The 26,015-nt window shown below is 40.9% G+C and overlaps 1 protein-coding gene across 1 annotated transcript; it reads right to left on the bottom strand.

Moving 5' to 3' along the window:
- Positions 1–6,106: 6,106 nt before the first annotated feature.
- On the bottom strand, positions 6,107–25,699 carry LOC117558293 (mucin-2-like). Its single transcript, XM_034234368.1, has 45 exons — positions 25,566–25,699; positions 24,859–24,903; positions 23,905–24,130; positions 23,396–23,525; positions 23,213–23,276; positions 22,829–22,911; positions 22,279–22,474; positions 22,070–22,195; positions 21,864–21,984; positions 21,226–21,361; positions 21,066–21,143; positions 20,893–20,962; positions 20,619–20,756; positions 20,359–20,505; positions 20,073–20,167; positions 19,853–19,985; positions 19,081–19,324; positions 18,895–18,935; positions 18,679–18,767; positions 18,300–18,454; positions 18,048–18,186; positions 17,772–17,876; positions 17,179–17,373; positions 16,957–17,029; positions 16,706–16,875; positions 16,389–16,545; positions 16,107–16,217; positions 15,776–15,917; positions 15,601–15,629; positions 13,285–15,039; positions 11,856–13,229; positions 11,516–11,716; positions 10,799–11,040; positions 10,464–10,650; positions 10,124–10,343; positions 9,771–9,937; positions 9,531–9,600; positions 8,684–8,793; positions 8,563–8,594; positions 8,314–8,467; positions 8,201–8,238; positions 7,984–8,091; positions 7,340–7,379; positions 7,070–7,178; positions 6,107–6,570 (listed from the first exon to the last, which is right to left on the bottom strand). Exons 1-45 carry the CDS (start codon positions 25,612–25,614, stop codon positions 6,402–6,404), a joined length of 8,463 nt encoding a protein of 2,820 aa, XP_034090259.1. The 5' UTR covers positions 25,615–25,699; the 3' UTR covers positions 6,107–6,401.
- Positions 25,700–26,015: the final 316 nt, after the last annotated feature.

The following is a 26,015-nucleotide window of genomic DNA, read 5'->3' as shown; positions in this document are numbered from 1 at the left end:
AGGAAGCTGTAAACTGGAGTCTGAAATGAGGTGCTCCATCTGTATGTAAGAGAATCCGGATCATACGAGTCATTTGAGTCATTTGAGTCATATGAGTCAGCATGACCAAGACCGTAGAAATCCTACCGGTGAAACCGAAAAGTTGTTGCATTTAACCAGCATATTAAACTAACGTTACATTACCTCCGCTACACAATGTCTTTTGCTTTAATAAACATGTGTGTGTGTGTGCATTTTAAAAATAAGTGTTTTGCATTATATGTATATAGTTATTTAATGTTCCTGTACTTAAGCTAATTTTGCACAATTGTGTTTTCATTTAATAATAATAATAATAATAATAATAATAATAATAATAATAATAATAATTGTATAATTACATTTTATATATATATTTTTATAATGGGGGGGTGTTGTAGGGTGGTGTGAAAGTGGTTAGAGCTATTATCTCGGGAGCACGCCGAGGCTGCGGGTGGAGTTGCCGGTTTTTTCGGTCGCTTCGCCGAGTTTACGGTATTTAGTGCGTAAGTACCCGCCATACCTAGCACCTGAAGACTAGTTTCTGTGAGGCAGTTAGAGGGACGGGCCGCGGTAGCGTGGCTGTGTAGTAGCGTGAGCGTGCACTCAGTGTTGTCATGATGGAGAGTGTGGAGGAGTTTGTGAGAGCGCCTACAGAGGAGCTACTGGAGGGCTTCTCACGTGAGCAGCTGGTCTGTGTGGCTGAACATTTCCGCTTGGATGTTGGGGATAAGAGGATGAAGGAAAACATAAGAGGGATTGTTAGAGCAAATCTGTTCGAGTTAGGTGTTTTGAAAGGGGGAACAATTACTGTTGATCCTGGCAGAGACAGTGTCAACGTGTCTGGCTGCCGTGATGCAGACCTGACTTTTGAACAAAGAGAGAGATTGTTAATGTTGCAGGTAGAAATTAAAAGGCTTGAGTTAGAGGAGCGGAGGTTGGGTTTTCCTGCTGGTGGTGCAAGTCAGGCCTCTAATTTCCCTGGTAGAGCAACTCCATTTGACTTTGCCGGTAATCTGCGGGTTGTGCCTAAGTTTAATGAACGAGATCCAGATACATTTTTCTCCTTGTTTGAGCGTGTGGCTGAGAGCATAGAGTGGTCAGATGCTAATGTAGGTATGATCTGTATGTGTAATGTGTATTTGTAAAGCGCTTTGAGAATCATTGATAAAGCGCTATAATAAATAAAAGGATTATTATTATTATTATTAATAGCACCTTATTGCTGCAGTGTGTGCTAACAGGTAGGGCCCAGGAAGCTTATTCTGCTTTAACGGTGGCGGACAGCAAAGTGTATCTAATGGTTAAAACTGCTGTGTTGAAGGCTTACGAGTTGGTCCCTGAGGCATATCGACAGAGGTTCAGGTCCTGGGAGAAGTCTAGCGGACAGACCCATGTTGAGTTTGCCAGAGATCTGGTTACTTTTTTCGGTAGGTGGTGTAACTCTTTGAAAGTGGATACGTATGTCGCATTATGTGAGTTGATGGTGTTGGAGAAATAAAAAAATGCTGTGCCCAGCCACATTGCGGTTTACATCAGCGAGCGTAAGGTGAAAACTGCTGCAGAGGCTGCTGCTCTGGCAGATGATTATGTGCTAACGCACAGGGGCGGTCGTGACTTCAGGGTCCAGGATGAAGGGGGTATGTATCGTGCAGGGAGATGGGAAGAGAAAGCTAAACCGCACTGGGGTGAGCGTGAGATGCGAGGTCAGCCACAGGGTGATTCGGAAATCTGTCATTACTGCAGGGAGAGAGGGCACTGGAAGGCTGACTGTCCAAAAGCTAAGGCTAAAAGGGGGAACTGTGTAGGCCAGTTTAACTCTGCTGCTTGTGCTGTGTCTGTGGTGCCGTTACCTGTCATCTCTCCCTATCAGCAGATTAATGAGCCATGCGGGTGGAAGGACCCAGTATTTTCTGCATTTGTGTCAACTAGGGGTGTAACGGTTCACAGAAGTCACGGTTCGGTTCGTACCTCAGTTTGGGGGTCACGGTTCGGTACGGTTTCGGTACAACAAGGAAAAGCAAAGAAAAGTCCCAAATGCATAATTATTTTGTTGCTGTGATTTATTTTTAACAGTCGTGCAAGTTTTGGTATGAAAATAAGGAACTCTAACATTTGGAATCATTAACTGTATTACACAGTTAAAAACAAACCACAAACAGTAACACACACACACACTCAGATGGCCATATTATTTATATTGGCTGATGTCAAACTAAAAGGTTAAATAAGCTGTACAACTAAAAATAATGTCTTGAAAATATTAAAATAAATAATAAGAAAGTGTTTCAATCACAATCAATAAAAGGCAATACAAAACTGTATAACATCTCCTGATGTCAAAATATAAAATAAATACAATAATATAAAACAAAATAAAATCTGTACCTTTAGGAGCAATGTCTAACATGTGTAATTAACTTGTGAGTGTGTGAGGCCATTATGCCTAAATAAAGGTATTCAAGCTTTACTCTATTTTCAAGTTTCTCTTCAAAAAGATGAGTTTGTCTACGTTGTCAGTAGTGAGGGCAGATCTGTTGGCGGTAACTATGTCACCTGCCGTCGAGAAAACCCTCTCGCTGGGGACTGAGACTGACTCGGATGTGATTTAGCATGTTTGACGTGTTACCAATAGCATACCGCACTGCTGTCGATCAACGCCGACACACCGTCCTCGTCCGATCCACAACTCGCACCGCTCGCACCCCATCATTGTTGTAGTCCACAGGGAACCCGAAATGTTCCCACACACCTGATTTAAAAGAAGCAGGTGGGTCTTCTAGCTCCTGTGTGTTGTCTGAACTCGCCATAGATACTAACTTTTCTTCTTCATATATTGTGTTAGTTTTGTTGTGTTTTGTTCTTGTTCTTCATTTGTTATTTACGGGCGGCTGGCTTTTAGGCGCAATACCGCCCCCTGGATTATATATAGTGTAATACTGCCCTCAGTGACAGACTTTTTTCCCCCTCGTAAAAAAAGGCGTATTCGCCGTGTGACTGCATGTGCCGAACCGTGACGTCCGAACCGTGACGGTACGGGACGAATACAGATACCGTTACACCCCTAGTGTCAACCGGATACGTGTCATTGGTGGGAAGTGATAGTGGTAAATATTTTGAGAGACACTGCATCGTATGATTCCTACATTCTGAGCTCTGTGTTACCGTTTTCGGACAAATCTGGAACTGGGGATTTTGTCCGGATGAGAGGTATGGGAATGAATGTTGTGCCTGTTCCTCTGCATTCTGTTGTGCTTAACTCAGGTCTGGTGCAGGGTGAGGTCGCCATGGGGGTCCGTCCTGTAATGCCAATTGGTGGTGTGGATGTTATCCTGGGTAACGGCCTGGCTGGCAGCCGTGTGTGGGCTGAGGGTCCACCGCCTACCATGCAGTCATCTTCACCTACTGTGATTGTTAAGGCAGAGGAGAATGTCAAGTGCTCTCCTGCAGTGTTTGTGGCTTGTTCTGTGACCCGGGCTGTGAGCCGTGCACAGGAGGAATCTGAGCAGGGTGAAGAGGTCAGTGCGAGAAATTCGGTGGTTATTCCTGACTTGCTGTTGTCGGTATCCTGCAGTAAGTTGGTGATGGAGCAGAATGCGGATGTCTCCCTCAGTCCGTTTTTTGAGGCGGTTCTCTCCACCGAGGATGGAAATGGTGTCACCAGGGGTTGTCAGCTGCATGGGGGATTGCTGGTTAGAAAGTGGTGGTCACGTGGGAAAGGCTTCATTGGTGGGCCAGTGTATCAGATCGTGTGTGTTCCTTGTGACCGCATGTACGCTGTTGCCCAGACAGCAGTCCCTTCTAGATAGTGGGCGTTCTCAATCCACTCTGAATTTATGTGGCTGCTATTTCTGCCCGACATATTCGGGTCGACGGCGCCACGGCGGGGTGCCACAGGTCGGTGTCCCTCTTCCTGAGAGGGGCTTTACGGCAGCATCCCCCTAGCACCCCGAGGACTCCGGCTTGGGACCTGCCCCTGCTGCCCTATCATCTCCTCCCTTCGAGCCCCTGGCCCAGGTGGAGCTTAAGTGGCTGTCCTTAGAGGCAGCATTTCTGCTTGCCATGACCTCAGGGAAACGAGTTGGAGAGCTAAATGCCCTCTCCGTGAGCGATACATGCCTGAGGTGGAACTCCGATGGCTTGGGTATTGCCCTCTGGCCGAACGTGGTGTTCCTGCCCAAGGTGCTTCCACTAGCCCACTCCAATCGGCCTATCCAGCTGGCACGCTTTAACGTCCCACAGGAGAACGGCACGCCTGAGTTGCTGTGCCCTGTGCGTGCCCTAGAGGCGTATATTGGTGCTACGGCCCATATACGACAGTCAGAGCAGCTCTTCATTTGCCATGGCGGCACGAGAAGGAGCTGTGGTTGCTGGATACAATCTCACAGGCCTATGGGGCCAGTGGCCGCCCCCCGCCATCAGGGGTGCGATGTCACTCTACAAGGAGCATCTCAATGTTTTGGGCTGCCCTGAGAGGGGTGTCCCTGGAGACCATCTGCGCCGCGGCGTCGTGGGCATCGTCTGGCACATTCTCCAGGTTCTACCGGGTCAATGTCGCCACTCCCCGTCCTTTGGACGTGGTCCTGTTGCCGAGCTCCGCTGCTTCCAGTAGTGAGCAAAGGCTTGGATTCTTCATGACATGGTTGGTATAGGTCATCCAGTGCTAAAGCACCACCTCTGGCGGTCAGTAGGGACGAAATAGAACGATAGTTACGGCTGTAACTACGGTTCTATGAGTCCCGGATGACCGCCAGAGTTTCCGGTCATTCAGAATTCTTGTTTGCTCGCGAGAAGATTCTGGGAACCGATCCACTAATGACGCCGGCCTATGTAGCCGTAGTCACGTGGGTCACAGGTGACTTTGTTGTTATTAGGTACTCGAACTGCGCATTCATGCGATGGACATATCCAGTGCTAAAGCACCGCCTCTGGCGGTCATCCGGGACTCATAGAACTGTAGTTACAGCCGTAACTATCGGTTTGTGTGCATGTAAATGGTCTGCAAAGGCTAAAATCTCTAAAATGTCTCGACGTTTTCCCTGTCTTTTACCAATACTAGGCCGTGCCCAGACAAGTTGTTTAATGATATGTGAAATCCTGTTCTTTAAAAATTAAACTGATCATCTTGAAAGAGGAAGTGGGATGCAATGACCCTCCTCCACCTGTTACACAAGATGCTTACTTATTAATTATTTAATCTGCTACAATCTCATATTACAGGTGACAAAGTGTACATTGAAGTTTAGTTTAATGCTTTGATTTTGCCCAAAAGAAAAAACATACCACATACTTAGATGATTAGTCAAGGAGTTTATTTGATGGAAAAATGATTCAGTTATGCTTTGAAAAAGAAAAAAACGAATAAGCCATTACATTTTATTTCATTATATGTTGAATATTAAGTATATAACAGAAATGCTGTCCAGTCTGTGCTGTCAGTCATTTTTGGTGCAGTATGTTCAGTGGTGGACAAATAACTCTTTATCTGAGTTAGCAATACCACAGTGTAAAGATACTCTTACTATAAGTAAAAGTACTGCATTTAACCCTCCTATTGTCTTTGTTTCCCCCCCCTTACTTTGGTGTTCGCGGTCAAATTTGACCGATCAAATTGTTCTGTGTGTGTGTGTGTGTGTGTGTGTGTGTGTGTGTGTGTGTGTGTGTGTGTGTAGTGTGTGTGTGTGTGTGTGTGTGTGTGTGTGTGTGTGTGTGTGTGTGTGTGTGTGTGTGTGTGTGTGTGTGTGTTTTATCTGAGTTTTATCTGATCCGGATGGTTACTAATTCCTTTTCTTTATGGCGGTCATTTTTGACCGGGAACACCATGGGTGTTACAAAGTTGACTAAATCATCCACAATTCAATGAAAGTGGTGATCAGCAATTGTATATGTTCAGATGTCTACTGTGAAGGATATCATAAAGTCTTAATGCAATCGAATGTAAAAACAAAAAAGTTATGATTGATGAAAGTAGTAAATCGGTCAGATTTGACCCGAAGACAACAGGAGGGTTAAATACAAAAGTACGAGCTTCAATATGTACTTCAATTAAAACAAATAAAATACCATATAATTGGATTACAAAGAATGATACATTGATGTGATCATCACTTTAATAATGCAAATGATAAAGGAGGACAGTATATCTACTGACAGGTAGATTGTGAGTTTCATTAAGGGTTCAATAAAGTTTATCATAAAATAAAACATAAAACCTTATTTGTTAATTATATTTCGTTTTATAAATCTGAATCTTCTAACTAAATTAAAGTTATCAAGTAAATGGATAGAGTGAATCATATAGAATTTGCCTCTGAATTCTAGTGGTATATAAGTATGAAGTAGCACGAATGAAGAGCCCCTCAAAAGTATGCTTTAGTACAGTACTACAGTACTACAATACAGTATCTGCACTCACAGCTGGTGATGTGCATGTAGTTATAGCTCCTGGTCGTGAGATCAGAGCACTGTAGGGTCACTGATCTCCTCTCAGAGAGTCTCTCCACACAGCAGGAGCTCTGCTGCTCCACCTGCAGGTCATTGTGTAACACCACCCTGTGTGTGGAGGAACAAAAAGCAAAGGGGGGAGAGTGGGACAGGTGGAGGGAGTAAGTAAGACGGAGAGAGAAAGAGTTGATTACACAGAGGACTGGAGGAAAAAATGAAGAAAAACCTAGGAATGTGTTGATTGGCTGTCATAAGTGTTTCTATTTGCATGCTTGGGGACTCATGGATTACATGTAACAGGATAATGAATGAGAATACTAAAAATGGTAACTATATTTCCTTAACATTTATATAAAAAAAAGACGAAATCTGATCACTGTTACCTTTTTTTTTTAAATGGGGACTTACTAGCAGAATTACAATGTTAAAAAGTATGATATATTACAAAGCATATGGTGTTGGTGCTCTTAAACTATATACTGTAGTAAGAGCATAATTTTGTATTTATATATAGATTTTATATCTGTTTTGTGAGCTAGAACAATGTACATTTATTAAATGGCCACTGCACTGGCTATTCATCAGTGACAAGTATATTAACTCTTACCTGGGCTCCGAATCACATTGGCCCTGACACACAGGCATCTGTATGACGGCAACACAGCTGTCTACTGTTAGGTTAAGGCTGGTCATGTTCGGAGCACAGTTCTGGTTACCTGAAGGCAAAATAAGTTAACCAAAAGTTGAAGATACATCCTATTAATCAAGTTTTGATTGCAGGAAAGTATCACATCACTTAACTTAAAAGTGATTACACACTGCAAGAGAGTTAAATTATAAATGACTTCCATCTTTTTTTGAGTTTCACTGAACTTACATGTAAAGCAGCAGTGCTGGTCGTCCCAAATCCTGTCCTCCTGGTGAATACATCACAACAGCTCAAGGTTAAATGGCGGTGGTTCTACTTATATTGAATCACTTAATGGCTTAAATCAGCTTCTTTATTCCAAATGTTTAATCTCTTTTCACTTGGTAAACCCATGGGCCACATTTGCAGGTGACAGAAAGCCAGGGGCCATTAAATAACAAATGTGTTTTTATCAAGTCAAATTCATAAACATTAAAAAGCAAATAATTAATTTATATGACCCGGGGGTGATTCAAGGATTTAAGGACATTTGAGGCTTAGCCCAGACCTCTGCTGAGGTGTCTATGGGATACTCTCCTTGCACTTTTTGGGTAAACAAGCTCTTTTAGTCCATTTAGATTTTGTATGCATTTCTAAGCACTCTGGTATCTCATGTACTACTTAAAAGTAAGAAGAAAACCTTTTTTATTTATCTTTTGTGAGAAAACAATGCTTGCTTTCTACAATCAATAAATGTTAATGAAAAACTTGTATTTTTGTTACTGTAAAATAATGGTTTAGCCTGTGGAAATTCCAGTAATACCTAAGTTGCTACTTGGAATAAGGCTTGTAAAATGATGAGTTTAAGGCACATTACAGGGTGTGTGTAGTACCTCCTGACACTCTTCTGTAGGACAGACTTGAGTCACAGTCTGAATTCCATCCTTGCTGCAACTAAATGACGTGCAGGGATGGGCGGCATCCCTCCATCTGTCTCCCATCTACACACAAAGAGATGAACCATGAGAAGACATAATTCATTTCAATCTAAAATACAGAATAAACACTTTTCTTTGTCATATAGAGCATGTAAGATAAGACGCAACAAACCTTGTATGTTTTTCCCTGATAACTGCATGTCTTCTCAACTGAAAAAATAAGTTAAAGTGTGTTATTTGTTTTTAACATAAGTAAAATCTAATAAATTCCGTGCCAGTGCTTACCGCAAATCTGATCACTGCAGCAAGATCTGTTCACCAGTACAGCAGTGCTGCTACAGAGGGGAGCTGAAACAGGAGGATTGAGATCACACTCCTCTGTGACAGTCTGCTTGTTACATTTGCACCAGCTACAGCCGGACCGCCACACCTCACCAGGCTGCAAGACAGGTGGAGGAATACTTTTTAGATGTAGAATTCGATCTAAAGTCAGAGATACTACTTTTTACGCACTGTTGAGACAAAGAAACTCACCATTTTAGGCTCACCAAGTGGTCCTGTACAATCTGGTGGAAGAGAAAATCTACATTATCAGTAGTTATGACAACAAAAACATCTAGGTGTGACGGTCAGCCTTATAGGTCAGTGTACTCACAGCGGCAGTCGGACACACAGGTGGATGAATGATTTCCTGCTCTGGATTGGCCACTGGGACAAAAACAGCCTCCAATGTAGTTCTCAGTGGTATCACCTCGATAATGTGCTCTGTAAAACCAGAAGAGAAATATAAATAGTGGAAATATCGGCAGGATTGAAACAAATAGAAGAGATATAAAAGTCACAACAAGTGTAAGGATGTTATTTGGTGAAAGGGGCCTTATTAAAGGTAGGGTAGTTAAGAATGGAGAAACCAGCTCAAGTGTGCTAGAATTTGAAAGTACGCAGCCGGAAAAAACCTGCCCCTTCCTTCAGACTTCCTTACAGAGCCCCTCCTCCAACACACACGAACACGCACATGACCAATGAGGGAACGAGATAAGTTTGTGCACAGATGGAAGGCTGACAGGGAGGTAGGCCATCCAGTTATTTTAGCCGGGCCAGTGAAAATAATTGGTCGTGCTTTTCACAGCACCACGCCTTCCACAGAATTATTTGTATGTATTTATTGTCAAAGCATTGAATATATTCATTGCTATCGGGATGTTAAGAGCATTCCATGGAATATAACAAAAAGTGTTTCTGAAGTGAATTACCTACCCTACCTTTAAGTTAAATTTCAAGTTAATATTTGTATTTTGTGCCTCTACTGTGACATGTTTACTTTAATGTTTGAAAAAGTCCTTTATTTTTCTCAGGCGTTTCAGGCAGGGTGTGTGGGAGAGAAACTCACTCTGGAGGGAACCTTTGCAGACCTTTAAATGCAAAAAACCTTTGTAACACACTACAGGAAAGGGAAACCCCCCAAAACATAACAGGGCCCCTTTAGAGTAAACTAAACAAACCCTCCATGGCAGAATCCATCCGGCTTCTTTTCACATTCTCTGTAAACCAATCCCGCATCACAAGGCACATCTGAAACATGAACAGAAGAAATGAAGTTATTAATGTTAGTGTCCCTGAATACATCATTGGCACTTTTAATCAAAACATCATTACAGTCAGGTCTACTCTACAAATATATAAGGTCCCTATACTGACTGGTATTGCTTTACAGTATAAGAAAAAGGTTAAAAGATACATACCACAGGTCCCATTGGTCAGGCTTCTCCAGTCAATACACACATCCACCGTATTGCATTCCTGAGCAGCTTGCTCTAGTGAAGGGCATGGACCACTCCTGCATGAATCAAACTTGCAGTTCTTCATTTTAAGGTCCAGATCCACAGACGGTGTGCAATTTGAAAATACTCTGGGGAAACAGAACAGATTACATTTTTAATATGTAATATAATGTCACGACATACACAGAAAGACAGTCAGCCCAGGATGGTATAGCATATATACAACACTGGTACAAGTGACAATAGGTGTTTAGCACACAAAGAAACGTGCTGATGAGTGTATACGACTGTGTGTGTTAGTATGTTGAGCTTACGGGTGTTGTAGCAGCTCACATAGTGGGCTAGCAGGGCAGGGGGTAGGGGGTGGGCTTGTGGGTACTGTAGTGGGTGAGATACAAGGTACGTCTCTGGGGGCAGAAGCACAGGCGGGCTTGAGGGGGTCGTGGTACACCCAGTCATTGGCCGTCTTACTACAGCAGCTGTCATCCTCGATCTGCCCTCCTTTACGGACACATGATCCAACACCACACACTCCTGGAGAAGATGAAGAGGTGGGAATTAACATAAACACACTGTGTATAGCTTTTAGCCATGTTAGCACATATCTATGGTTCTCATAAGCACTTAACCACTCCCTTTCAATCCATTACCCACCACATTGTCCCTGGGTATTGTTGAGGAAATGCTCCATGGCCAGACTGACCACCAGGGTGTAAGACGGAGTGAGGGAGACATAAGAGCGCAGGTCTGGGAGGAAGATTGACACTACATATCCGGTGGTCTCAAACCTCCACCCAGGCTCCTCATATGGCGGCTGTATGGTCACGTTGTTCAGAGTGGCCTAGTGCACATAAGATCCAAATCAAACAACCTCTCTTATTAAAAAGGGAATGGCAGATTATCAGCATCCTTGTAGCTTTATCGTCAATATATTTTATAAGGGTTCATGGTCAAATGTCGTACTATAAATAAATAAAAATATATCCTACCTGTACTTGAAACATATCTGGAAGGATACTGAGTGTAGCTGTACTGTTCTGATATTTCAGGATGATGCCTCTAGCACACGAGCCATGGAGGCCTTCCACACAGACAAAGTTGTCCACAGCAATGGTCAGATTATAATGTATTGACTGCTCCTCAACAAGAAGGTAGGTGCATTCGTCCAGGAAATCAAAGGTTACTCCTTGGAAAGAAATGTAGTGGGGATCCCCATACAGCTCACAGCGACCTAGGGAACATAATATGGGATTTTAATATTTTTTTCTCAAAATAAGCCCCATATGGCTCTAGGGATGGCATTTTTGGCACATCAATTCACGGCTTTGGTCCAGACTAAAACATTTCAACAACTATTAAATGGACTGCAATTTTATTGTAATAATCTTGGGGGTATAATAACCAAAAACCTGGGAAAAATGTCCAGTCTTACCTGTACTCTGGTTCAGTACTAGTAAGTAAAAGTTAGCATTTTAAAGAAAGATAGTAACCATAGGAAACAGAAATTGCTAAATGTTAGTATGTTAAGCTTGTAGGAGTATGATAGCATCCTGACTTAAGCATTTATAATTCCTTGAATACAGCCTCACTAGGCATTTTGTTATAAAGACAGATGGACATCAGTCTGGATGAACCAAAGGAATTGGGAGCTAAATGTCTTGATGCTGATTTAGAGAAAATAACAATGGAAGAGACAGACAACTTACAGTCACACTTCCATGTTTCACAGCATCCATCCCAGACTTGTGTGGCCTGGTCTCTGGGGCATTTAGGCCTTGAAGACTCTGGACAAACCACTGGAGTCAACTCTATCTTCCCCTCCCTACAGCTCTTATCGTAGCAGTCCTCTGTCCACATCTCGCCGCAACCCCAGCTTAGTTTCCTCTTCAGGTCTTTACACTCACACACTGGTGGTTTGATAAACACAAAACATTAAAAGACAGTGCATTTAGAAATTGATAAAACACAGTTGGGGTAATTTAAGAATCTGACTGCTTAGTTAACTGATAAAAAGAGAGAAATATGCAACAAATACTTGACATATACCTGGAGTTGACCAAGCTCCAGTAGTAGTTGTGACATTGGTAATGGCCGTCATTGGTGTAGAATAAATCGTTGGCATTGTTGATGATGTTTCAGCAGTTGTTAGGGCTGTTGTGGTTGTTGGCTTAATCGTGGTAGGATATACTGTTGTTTCATCGGTAGCATAGGCAGTTGTGGTTATTGGTGTGGAGGTGGTGGACTTAGCTCCAGTAGTAGTTGAGACATCTGTAATCAGAGTAGAAGTAGTGGGGGGCGTTGTTGATGTTTCAGCTGTAGTTGAGGCAGTTGTGGTTGTAGTAATGGTGGAAGGATTCATAGTTGACCAATTTCCAGGAGTAGTTGAGACATTGGTAGTGGTCATAATTGGTGTAGATATGGTGGGGGGCACTGTTGATGAATTTTCAGCAGTAGTTAAGTCAGTTGTAGTTTTTGGTGTAGTAATTGTTGAAGGATTCATAGTTGACCCATTTCCAGGAGTAGTTGAGACATTAGCAGTAGTTGTCATTGGTGTAGAGGTGGTGGAGGGTGTTGTTGAGGATGTGACAGCTGTAGTTAAGTCAATTGTAGTAGTTAGTGTAGTGGTACTATGAGATAGAGTTGTGTCATTCGTAGTATAGTCAGTTGCGGATATTGGTGTAGAAGTAGTGGAAAGCACAGTTGTTGTTGTTGTTGTTGTTGATGATGTTTCAGCAGTTGCTATGGCAGTTGTGGTTGTTGGCTTGATCGTGGTAGGATATACAGTTGTTTCATTGGTAGCATAGGCAGTTGTGGTTATTGGTGTAGAGGTGGTGGGAAACATGGTGGACTTAGCTCCAGTAGTAGTTGAGACATCTGTAATCAGAGTAGAAGTAGTGGGGGGCGTTGTTGATGTATCAGCTGTAGTTGAGGCAGTTGTGGTTGTAGTAATGGTGGAAGGATTCATAGTTGACCAATTTCCAGGAGTAGTTGAGACATTGGTAGTGGTCATAATTGGTGTAGAGGTGGTGGGGAGCACTGTTGATGAAGTTTCAGCAGTAGTTAAGTCAATTGTAGTTTTTGGTGTAGTAATTGTTGAAGGATTCATAGTTGACCAATTTCCAGGAGTAGTTGAGACATTAGCAGTAGTTGTCATTGGTGTAGAGGTGGTGGAGGGTGTTGTTGAGGATGTGACAGCTGTAGTTAAGTCAATTGTAGTAGTTAGTGTAGTGGTACTATGAGATAGAGTTGTGTCATTCGTAGTATAGTCAGTTGCGGATATTGGTGTAGAAGTAGTGGAAAGCACAGTTGTTGTTGTTGTTGTTGATGATGTTTCAGCAGTTGCTATGGCAGTTGTGGTTGTTGGCTTGATCGTGGTAGGATATACAGTTGTTTCATTGGTAGCATAGGCAGTTGTGGTTATTGGTGTAGAGGTGGTGGGAAACATGGTGGACTTAGCTCCAGTAGTAGTTGAGACATCTGTAATCAGAGTAGAAGTAGTGGGGGGGCGTTGTTGATGTATCAGCTGTAGTTGAGGCAGTTGTGGTTGTAGTAATGGTGGAAGGATTCATAGTTGACCAATTTCCAGGAGTAGTTGAGACATTGGTAGTGGTCATAATTGGTGTAGAGGTGGTGGGGAGCACTGTTGATGAAGTTTCAGTAGTTAAGTCAATTGTAGTTTTTGGTGTAGTAATTGTTGAAGGATTCATAGTTGACCAATTTCCAGGAGTAGTTGAGACATTAGCAGTAGTTGTCATTGGTGTAGAGGTGGTGGAGGGTGTTGTTGAGGATATGACAGCTGTAGTTAAGTCAGTTGTAGTTGTTTGTGTAGTGGTAGTAGGATATACAGTTGTGTCATTGGTAGTATGTGCCGTTGTGGTTAATGGTGTAGAGGTAGTGGAAAGCACAGTTGTTGTTGTTGTTGATGATGTTTCAGCAGTAGTTAGGGCAGTTGTTATTATTGGTGTAGAAGTGGTGGAAAGCACAGTTGTTGATGTTTCAGCAGTAGTTAGGGCAGTTGTTGTTGTTATTGGTAGAGTAGTTTCAGGATCCACAGTTGTTTCATTGGTAGTATAGGCAGTTGTAGATGTTGGGGTAGAGGTGGAAGGCACAGTTGACCAATTTCCAACAGTTGTTGAAACATTCGTAATGGTTAGGATTTGTGTAGAGGTGGTGGGGGGCATTGTTGAAGATGTTACAGATGTTGTAGTCATCAGTGTAGTAGTCGCAGGATACACAGTTGTTTCATTATTAGTAAATGCAGTTGTGGTTATTGGTGTCGAGGTGGTTGACCAATCTCCAGTAGTAGTTGAGACATTGGTAATGGCTGTCATTGGTGTAGAAGAAATATTTGGCATTGTTGATGATGTTTCAGCAGTTGTTATGGCAGTTGTGGTTGTTGGCTTAATCGTGGTAGGATATACAGTTGTTTCATTGGTAGCATAGGCAGTTGTGGTTATTGGTGTAGAGGTGGTGGGAAACATGGTGGACTTAGCTCCAGTAGTAGTTGAGACATCTGTAATCAGAGTAGAAGTAGTGGGGGGCGTTGTTGATGTATCAGCTGTAGTTGAGGCAGTTGTGGTTGTAGTAATGGTGGAAGGATTCATAGTTGACCAATTTCCAGGAGTAGTTGAGACATTGGTAGTGGTCATAATTGGTGTAGAGGTGGTGGGGAGCACTGTTGATGAAGTTTCAGCAGTAGTTAAGTCAATTGTAGTTTTTGGTGTAGTAATTGTTGAAGGATTCATAGTTGACCAATTTCCAGGAGTAGTTGAGACATTAGCAGTAGTTGTCATTGGTGTAGAGGTGGTGGAGGGTGTTGTTGAGGATATGACAGCTGTAGTTAAGTCAGTTGTAGTTGTTTGTGTAGTGGTAGTAGGATATACAGTTGTGTCATTGGTAGTATGTGCCGTTGTGGTTAATGGTGTAGCGGTAGTGGGGAGCATTGTTGATGATGTTTCATCTGTAGTTAAGACAGTTGTAGTTGTTGGTGTAGCAGTGGTGGAAAGCAAGGTTGACCAATCTCCAGTGGTAGTTGAGACATTGGTAGTGGTTGTCATTGGTGAGGAGGTGCTGCGGGGTGTTGTTGATGATGATTCAGTCGTAATTAAGACTGCTGTAGTTGGTGGTGTAGTAATGGTGGTGGAAAACACAGTTGTTTCAGTTGTAATTGAAGCGGTGGTGGTGGCAGGTGTGGTGGCAGGTGTGGTGGCAGGTGTGGTGGGTGGAGGTGCTGTTGGTAAAAGAGGTGGAATTGGGGTCTGGTGTTTTGTTTCTGTAAAGTTGAATTTACTGTAATTTAAATCTTCGAGAAAACTGATTGCTACAAAAACATTTTTCCTTTTAAAGGTGGGGTAGGTAATTTTGGAGAAACCAGCTCGAGTGCGCTAGAATTTGAAAATACACAGCCGGAAAAAAATCTGCCCCTTCCTTACAGAGCCCCTCCTCCAACACACAAACGCGCACATGACCAATGAGGGCACGAGATAAGTTTGTGCACAGATGGAAGGCTGACAGGCAGGTAGGCCATCCAGTTATTTCAGCCGGGCTGGCTAAAATGATTGGTCGTGCTTTTTACAGTACTACGGCTTCCACAGATGACATTTTTTTATGGATTTTTTGTCAAAGCACTCAAGATATTCATTGCTATCGGGATGTTAAGAGCATTCCATGGAATATAACAAAAAGTGTATCTCGAGCCGGTTTCTCAAACTTACCTACCCCACCTTTAATAACAGTTCATTGACAAATTAAATAATACATTTAATGGTGAATTACTTTAATTGATACTTACGGCAATTCATTTTCCCATTTTCACAGCGGCTGACAAACACAATGTTAAAGAGTTAGAAAAATCCAGTTATCAATGCAATGAGTTATGAAAAGTGCACAATGTTTCATATTATGTTTATCTTGAACATTTACATATTTGAACATACTATATTTATATTAAGAATGTTCCAACTTACCACTCAACAGACTGTATCATCACCACTGCCCTGGGCTGAAGGATGGTGTCATTAAAGTCACAGGTGCAATTTCTCAATTTAGTGCATTCACCAGTATTTTCATCAAAGTATGGCTCCTCCTTTGAACATCTGGGGTAGCAGCCTTTTTTTGGAAAATACACATCATTTTTATTTTATAGGCGCAAAAAAATCATTCAATAGATATATTAATTGTGAGGCGGGATTTGTTTGCAATATGCCTGAATAAGAACAAATAAGTAAGATTCAGAAATCACATGATTAAGAATTGTGTTAAGCTGTTATATTTGAATACTATTATGAGTCCTGTTACCTTCCAGTTTGTGAGTGATGTAGTTGTCTTTGCCGCAGGTTAGCATCTTTCCACAGGCTTCATAGTGCCAGCTACACTGGCCCTGCTCATTGTAGTAGTCACAGTAGACCGCTAAGGTTTAAATGATCACAGGTTAAAGTTTTACACATTTCTAATATTAAAGTATCTAACAAACCTTTCATCATATGGATAGTTAGATAGAAAAAGTTTGATACATTTATGTGTCAGTTCTATTGCACACAAAATTCAAATTCCTGTGGGTGAAAAATGATTTTTACTTACGACACAAATCAGGTGTTCTCCAATTTATACAAACATCGTGGTCGCTGCAGGCCTCTGCGTACGCTGCCACGGCCGTGCAGAAGCCCAGGAACTTGCCTTCAAACTCACAGGAGCAGGACTCTTGCACACACGCATGGTAGAAGGAAGTTGGATCCACCTGTTGAGTTTTTAATAAAAGGGCGCCCCCTATTACTTTAAATAGTAATATATTTTTTATCTTGCAAAACATTTGAATCTATAGCAATTAAAGACATGAACAGGTATTGCTGTTTGCAGCTATTGATCCTGGTGTCATGCTAAATATGTGAAATGCATACTTTGAGGTGGCATTCACTGAAGGTGTCTCCTGTGAGAATCATACAGCGCCGCTGGGCCCAGGCTGCGCAGTAGGAGTTGCGTTCACACGGAAATATCTCTGTTGTCACATCGGAGCAGGGAGGGGTGGCCACTTTCCAGCTGTTGCCAAATGCCAAGGGGCTGGACACCACTAAAAAATAGTTTTGTTCTAATGTTAGACTGACAAACATCAAAAGTAAAAGTGATTTACAAAAAAGAGGGACCAGTCTACCTGCTGAGCCACTTATCTGTAGATCATTCATCTCATTGAAGTCAAAATTTCCACAGAGGCCACAGACTCGGTTCTGCAAATAAAATGGTTACAAATTCAAGTACACTTAAGTTTTACAGTTCATTTGAGCTAGTTATATGAATCAGTAAACATTCAATGTTAACCTTAAGTTTAGCAGTGCATAATATACTTTTTTTTTTGGATAATGTGACAATCACTCACCCTCCAGTGTGCTTGCAGCTCTATAGTGATGCGGGTGTGTTTGTCCCAGATGAGAGTTATCCCTCTGCTCGGCACAGAGATTATGATGTAAAGTCCGACAGTGTGTGTGGAGTAAAGTGAGTCTCCCTGCAGAGTCCAGCCTTCATGGTAGCGTCTGGTTACCTTCATGTCGCTCAGTGTCAGGGTGACTTTGTCCTTTAATGAAAACACAGGTACAATTCATGGTATTGGAAAATGTAGACTGCTGCTTCACGACCATTTATTGCCTTAAATAACATATTATTCATATTTATGTTAACTGAATTATATAAGGTTGTAATAATCTGTTGTTTAATTGATTATTGTTGTATTTAACATTTGAAATGATCACATTTAGTTTCAGCTCAGATATTTCATTTCCTGTCTGCGCTTAATTTATTTCAACTATCGCTGAATATCATTCCTTCTGTATTATATTAGGTCTGTAGTTCCCCTTCTTTAATGCCAGTTCTTAGTGTTTAGTTTTTGTTTAGTTCTTTATACAGATGGATAATAAAGAGGTGAACAATAACTTAAAGTCTTAGTAAAGAAAAATGACGGAAAAAGCCATCCACCTGCAGGTTGAGGACGATCGAGCGAGAGCAGGTGAGCACCTCATCACAACAGGGGACGCTCTCCACTCTGACAGAGAAGGTGCGGTTTCCATCTCCACAGCCATCCTGAATAAAATGCAGAAGAAAAACATATTGTTATTGAAGAATAAGGCAAACTGTGTTCTACATATTGTTTAAATGTCTTAAAGTATTTGGATGATGGACAGATGATGCATTAGAGGCCGACAAAGCTAAGACACATGAAAATACTATTCCATCTTCAGTGTTTGTTCTCACCTCTACTAGTGTGTACTGACATTGTCCGTCAAAGCGGTACCAGTTGGAGTCAAATGTCTGGTAGTGTCCGTTGCCGTAAACCTGACATTTCCCAGAGCAAGGCTCGTCTCTGCAGAGCCACTGACCCTGACCACAGACACTGAAACACAGAGTGATGACAACCTTTTATTCACCCTCTGCATCATGGCTTGATTAGCTTTTGAAGGAACAACAATTTTTTAAACGCATAAGTAGAAAAGCAGCAAGTGTTACCATGTTTTACAGTTGGTGCTGACGTGCTGTCCTGCACTGAATACTTTGCCGCTGTACACACAGGTGCAGTTATCAAGAGAAACACAGTGTCCACGGTGATCCTCATACTGGTCATGTGGGCAGTAACAGCCACTCACACAGGTCATATTGGTACCCTAGTAATCACATACAAAATATTTTGGCTCAAAGTTTGCCCCATCAAAAGAAAAGAAGGGTAAATGTATGGGATGCAAGTCACTGACATTGATTTTTGTAAATGCTCATCACAAAACAATACGTCCAACAGTTTTTACAGGTTATCAGTCAGAAAAAATTTAGAACAAATTATAAGACACACATAAGCAAGCATTGTACATAAAGATATAATCTGTTGACCTACCATTGGTTTGCTGAGACTCTCACAGGTTTTCTGAGCCGTGTCGACAGGGTACTCGCTGCAATGCACACAAACCTTTCCATTTCTGCACCCTGTGTTTCAAGCAGATTCACACACTGTCAAGTTACACTTTTTACTAATGAATGAAAATGAAAGGCGCACATATAACAAAGGTAGGATTTCAATATGATTATATAACAAAATTAGATATATATTTACCACAATCCTGGGAACAGTTCAGCTCTCCATTTACACAGAGGCTGGAATAAACACATGATAATAACTTTGATTAAGCATGTTTACACCATAGATGTAGACTACTGAGCACACTATAACAGCTCTGATAAAGCCTCAACCAATTGTGAAAATGTTATGATTAATGTTATTTATGTTTTAAATGCCCACCAATTTCGTCCATCGATAATAGCAGCCCCTGGTGGGGTCGTCCCGCCGTTGTAGTGACAGTCACACTCTGCCTTTCGGGTGCAGACGTCTCCTTGGTTCAGGTGAGTTCCCTCCGGACAGCCGCAGCCCTCCACCGGAGCATCGTCCAGCCCGCATCGGGGGTCCGGGCCCGACAGGGAGCGGCATGTGTGTTTGCAGGCTCGCGTGTCGTATGAGAATTCCTGGTTCTTTAGACAGTTCAAAGCTGCGACACAACAGTGAGATTAACGTTACATACACCACTGATTTAATACTATTAATATGAATATGTGACATTTTCCTTTACATTAAAGTAAAGTAAAGTCTTTACAGTAAAGTCTTTACATTCACAGTTGGATTAAATTAGATCAAATATACTTTTTTGATCCCAAATTAGGAATGGGGTTTGTCAAAGCAGCATGTAAACAAAGGATTGCAAAAAATATCAAAATAAATGAAAAATGAACAGTAAATATATAAATATCAACAGTAGAAACATATGTATCTTTGGAGTATGTAAAGAATGCACAGTTTGAAACATCCAGATTAAGTTAGAGTAATCTAAAATATAAACATAGTGTGAAAAGTTGTTGCAAGTGTATTTACATTTATTTTATTAACATCTGTTGTGTAGACGATGTTGAAATCATACTTAACGTGAACATACTACATTGGCTCTTCTCAGTGGACTGTGTAAAATAAAATGTGAGAATGCAGATGGAATAAATGGTATTTTTATCAAAGCTCAACTCACTGCAGTTGGTAGCTTTCCTCCAGTCACCAATCACAACACCCAGACTGGCACAGGCTTCGGCATAACTACCCAGAGAGACACACAGGCACTGAGACAAGCTGCTGCCACAGTTACATGTTCGTTTGATGCAAGCCTGGACATAAGAATCAGTGTAAGAACAACAGGCGACAACCATTAAATGTTGATAATAAGGATTTAATTTGTGCACAAGGCCCTTTACCGTGTGGTAGTGATTAGTAGGGATATGACCATGGCACTTAGCAAATATCCCAGTGGGGATGTTCAACACTGAGCATTTCTCATCAGCGAAAATCTCTGTAAAAATATAAAAAAAGCACATTTGATTCTTCTACTATCAAAATGTAACAACTTGATGTCTATTTTCTTTTGAAAATAGCTTATAATCTAAAAAATGCAGAATTCAGGTAAACAAATAAACCATGTGTGTGGATTTCTACACGTTTCCGACATTTTAAAAGCACATGTATCTCATTTGTAATTGGTACCATTATCAGTGTTGATGCAGGGGTATATGTTCACTGCACAAGCCCCCACGCTCCAGGACTGAGCGAACGGCTGAGCAGAGTTCTCGATGATCCCGCTGCTGGTGGTGAAGTCATCTGTGGTGTCGTTGTTGTTGTTGCCACAGAGACCTGGAAGACAGGCGGTATGTGATAACAAAACAGAGGATAAAGGATGTCTTTTTTGTATTTGGTTTTGGGAGATTGTGATATATTTTGGCTTGTTTTTAGACTGAGATCCTAACCTGAGATTATGCCAGTGTGGTCTTTGGGCGGGGTGATGTACAGCTGGATTTCAGGAGACATTTGGACTTGGATCTTCATACCAAAGGATGTGTCGACCTGGACGTACATGGAGGACTGCCAGAAAACCAGAGCATGATCTGACAGGTGACAGAGGGGGGTAAGTTATTAGTGGTTTGGTAGCAAGGCCATTATGGATTAATAACAAGGTTACCAGGCATATTACGGGAACCCTAAATAGATCAAATGGACAACTGTTCTTCTAATTTATTTTACCAGATTGATGAAGTTCAGTGATCGTCTCCCCTCCAATTTGAACCCTGTTTTGAGAGAATGTATATGTTTCCTGCAAATCCAAGAAAGAGTGTTTATATTTAATGACTGTTCATCAGTGTTCATTGATTGTTTGATTGTGTAATTTTAAATTCAACTTTAAAGAGTGCTAGTACCTGAAAAAGCTGAAGAATAACAGTTTTTAGTGAGGGTGCTTTTTTGGAAAACTCTATTGTTATTGTCCAGTAGAGACCCTTGAAAATAAAAACAAAGTTAGTACCATAAAAAGACAACATGGGTTAATGTTACATGTTGTGGGAAGTGGGAAATATTTACCTGTGAAGCCACATATGTACATTTACCAGGCAGGACGTATTTTTTGGCATCAAATGATGTCACAAACTGCCCTTCGATTACACATCTGGTGGGGCAGAGGTTTTCAGAGCATTGCCATTTCCCATCGACACACGTACTGTGGAAAAACACGAGAAAAAAACTCACAGTAAAAACTTCAGACCGATGATATCACTACACTACACTATCCAAATAACCTCATTTTGATACTTAATGGATATACATTTATTGATTTAGCTTTATTGCATAAAACACAAACTTGAAAAAACAACTTGCAAGTGGTGCTTTAGTCAAGCTTATGGCACAATGCAGGTAAATTGAAAGAATACAATACACCCGTAAAAACGTAATAGTTCTTTATGACAGAATTATTATCATATTACTTCATGACAGAATTATTTGATGATTTTATTAAAATGTGAGGTAAAGGAAAATTCAGGACAGGATACATACAGAATCAGAGTAGTTGTAAAAGGGGGTGTAGGCATATCTAAAAATATTTGTCATTTATTTCTCCATATATTGCATACTAAATACTGCTGATCAATAAAGACTTACGACAGATAATGTGCAACTCATGGATCATTTGTATGTTTTAAAACAGTTTTCCACCCACTCACCATGACTGACACTTAGTGCTAAGTATGTCTCCGGGTGAGTAGCTTTTACCAGCAAACACACACTGGCAGCTGGACACACTCACACACTGGTAGCTATCTTCGTGATCATTGAGCACCGTACCTACAACACAAATGAGTATAACTTTTAGGCTTGTAAAGGCTAATGAGAAGTAAAGAGCTACATCCTAAAGTCAGACAGAGCTCACCCTGAGGGCAGACACAGGAGCTGGTGAGTTCCTGGTTGGAGGAGGTTGGGTTCCGATTGGAGCAGCTGGGAACAAAGGCTGCACCCAGTTCTACATAAACTAGATTCCCTGGACACCTGGGCTCATCTGCATAAACACACAGAAACAGGCAATATCATCAAGTGTCCAAATTTAAAGAACTTCAAAATCTAGATTTGAAGAGCACCTACCACAGTGAGTAACCGTTCTCCAAATGTCCCAGACATGGCTGTTGTCTCCACACTGTTGGACTACTTCTTTGAAGAAAGCACAGCTGATGTATTTGCTCGTTTCGCAGCTGTAAATGTTCTCCTCACAGAGTTGAATATATTGAGGCGTCTGAGCTAGCAGACATTCCAGGGTGTAGGAAAAGAACTCCCTGCATGCCTACAAGTATTATGAGAGAAATCACTTTCAATGTGGAACAATTTTATATTATGGTATTGTCAGACACTGAGGCAGACCTAAATGCAGGGGTGGCCATTTTATTTCAGAGGACCGGATCAAGGTTAAAAATAATAGGTGGCATGGGCTCAACAGTTATTGCTGTATAATTATTAGCATATAAGTAACATATGTGCTTTTTCAGTGAATTTCACTGATCTTGAAACAACATTATTATTATTTATTTATGGTCGACAATAATAATGCTGACTTCTCCAGGCAGGGCCATAATCCTGTATGGGCGGGCCTCCCCAGGACGGGGTCTGGTATTATATGACCTTGCAACAGTTCACTTACTTGATTGACAGCGGAGAAAGGATCTCGGGTTTGACACGTGTCATCAGCGAGCTCGCTCTCTGTGATCAACTGCTGCTTGTTTCCTGGTTTCATGAACATTGTAAATTCTTAGAGCGAAGCATAAAAACGTCAACGTTTGGCAATAGCTAAATGTGTGCATTAGTTTAATCAGCTACATTATAATGATTAGAATACTAACATTAACATTTATTTTACACCTGTGGTCTAACTTGTTTTTTTGTCTTTATTTAAACGTTTGATATATAGCTTAATGTACTTATTCGGTATACAACTAGTTTATATCCACAACATTATAAATACCGCTACTAATAAAAGCACTGCTGCTAAAAAACGTATATTAATTCTGTCTTTTAACCAACATACCTTGGGTGGTGTGCTTTCCACACAGTCCAGTCATGTCGGTGCTTAGCTCCTGCTCCAACTCCACCTTAACAACACGTTTTTTATAAAGGTTCAGTGGGTAAGGTTATTGTTCTGCAGTCCTTAACTACATGTGAATAATCCACAACAAGGATTATGGGATCATGCTGAACGTTATTAACTCACCCACAGAGTGTCTACTCCTCCGGGAACATTGTGCCAGGTGACGGACAGAGGAAGCAGTGAGCTCTTCAGTTTGGTGTAGATGCCGTACTGAAAGATATGCTGGTAGGTGTGGTCGTATGGAAGGGAAACACTGTCAACAAATGAATGTACAGAGATATCAGCACAGATACAGGAAACAGGTTCCACACAATTAAGACTAGACTTAGACAGCTTCAGTGCCCCTGACTGACGAGAAAGTTATGTATTCCTATTTCCTCATTGATTTATATATAAAAGTAGTTAGGTATTCAATTGGCTCAATTTGTTTAATAGACAAACTATTAACAATCGAGAGTCCCAAAGTCAAAGCTAATAATTGACTAACATTAATAACATTAGGAATGCATAAAAGTGTCACCTCACAGTAAAGATTGATTATGAAAGCCATTTAAGTGAATGATTTCTTCCTTGGCAAAACAGTCTGAAGTTTCTTAAAACAGGATCAGGCTGGGTTTTGGTTTGGCACAAACCTTTTCCCCTCCACCAGGATGCTTCCATTCTGCACAACCGTCCTGACTTTGTTGATGATGATCTCGACTCGGACCAGCAGCCCGTCGTCCTCTCGCCGTGTGGTGATGTCACACTCCACCCGGTGGTGGGTGAAGTGGGTGAGGAGGAACATGCAGTTGGACCGAACGTAGAAACTTGAACCGTTGAAAGGCTGGACGACGCCGCTGCCAAAAGTCCTGCAAGTGTCTGTGAACAAGTTACTGATTAACGACGACTTAACGGAGCTCAATAATAAAGCAATAAGTCCATTCAGTTTTTCTTGTATGTTTCTGGAGGGTTTAAAATATCACTGTCCAAATGTAATGTGTTTCTCCTGCTAAAGGTTGTAGTACTTCTAACATGACAGACAATGTGAATGCTCCTTTTCTTGTAATATTGTATAACAAAAGATGATTTTAAGTAACAATTCTAAATAAAAAAGCCACCTAATTCACTATCACTATACAAGTGTATAAAAACCAAATCAAATAAGGTGTTTTATGTATAATTAAAGGTGGGGTAGGTAAGTTTGAGAAACCGGGTCGAGATACACTTTTTGTTATATTCCATGGAATGCTCTTAACATCCCGATAGCAATGAATATCTTAAGAGTTTTGACAAAAAATCCATAAAAAAAATTCATCTGTGGAAGCCGTAGTACTGTAAAAAGCACGACCAATCATTTTAGCCGGCCCAGCTAAAATAACTGGATGGCCTACCTGCCTGTCAGCCTTCCATCTGTGCACAAACTTATCTTGTGCCCTGATTGGTCATGTGCGCTTCGTGTGTATTGGAGGAGGGGCTCTGTAAGGAAGTGGCAGATATTTTCCGGTTGTGTAATTTCAAATTCTAGCCACTCGAGCTGGTTTCTCCAAAATGACCTACCCCACCTTTAACTGATTGGGATCCAATAATAATAATAAATGTATACTCACATTTCTGACTTTCAGTTGTTGTGACCGATTCCCCGGTGCCTAACACTAGGAGAGAAATACGGTGTCAAGGTGGAAGTCAAAATATATATTTAAAAAAATGAAATATTTAATTTCAACACAAATAAATGGATACAGCAGGTTAGTTACAATATGCTAATTCAAAATAGAGATGTGGTACGATTAAATACTTTTTACATAAAGGTCCTTTATTGAAAGTACTGTACCAGGTTTAATCTACAATAGTGCATAACGTTTTCAAATATGTTCATAATCTTTGTGTCTAAATTATTCATTTATAAAGTAACTCGTCACTAAAGCTTTCAAAGAATTTAGCTGAGTAAAAGGTAATTGCTTTTTAATTTTATTAGTAGAAATATAAAGAAGGGGCAAATTAAGTACCTCTAATTTGTAATCAAGTACAATAATATCCTCTTTTAATTCACCACTCAATGTGGCACTGATGACTGATTTACTTTTCCTTCTCCAGTTGGTAAAATGTGACAAAATAGATATTGTTAACAACCATAAAAAAACAACAAATATCTAAAATAATAAAACATCCTTATCATGTAGCTATTTATGCTTTTTCTTTTGAAGAAATGTGGTGATATTGTATATTTTTGATTTAGTAATAGTCTTGTTTCTTGACACTTTTTTTGCTTGGAAAATTTAGAGCATATTCAAATAATTAAATTAGTAATTGGTACCTGAGAATAGAGAAACGCAGACTGCCAGTATCCATCGCGGCGAGGCCATGCTGCCTGTGGCTTTGTGGCTGCAGGATAGCAGGTGAGACCAGGGGCAACTGCAGCCACAGCCCAACACATGGCTTTATATGCAGCCTCTAACTCTCGAACCACCCATCACACCACACAAAGGCAAACCAGGAAACAAAAAAAAAATAAAAAATTAGGATTAATGATTAAGAGAAACTTGGAAATGATCACACATATTCACGGATATCCTGCAAATCATAAAGCATTTACAGTTACATTAATCTATTTCATGGTTTCCCAATAATCTCTTTCGAATCAAATCATAGTTTATTTATATATAGCCCAATATCACAAAACACGTTTGGGCTTTAAAGATCAAAAAGCATAGATGACATTGTTAAAAGATAAATAAAATTACAAGAAATGTTAAAAAGACAAGAT

The sequence above is a fragment of the Gymnodraco acuticeps genome, unplaced genomic scaffold (assembly GCF_902827175.1).
Source record: "Gymnodraco acuticeps unplaced genomic scaffold, fGymAcu1.1, whole genome shotgun sequence".
Classification (NCBI taxonomy): domain Eukaryota; kingdom Metazoa; phylum Chordata; class Actinopteri; order Perciformes; family Bathydraconidae; genus Gymnodraco; species Gymnodraco acuticeps.
The sequence above is the reverse complement of the archived record's forward strand: the minus strand, read 5'-3'. Positions and strand labels throughout refer to the sequence as shown.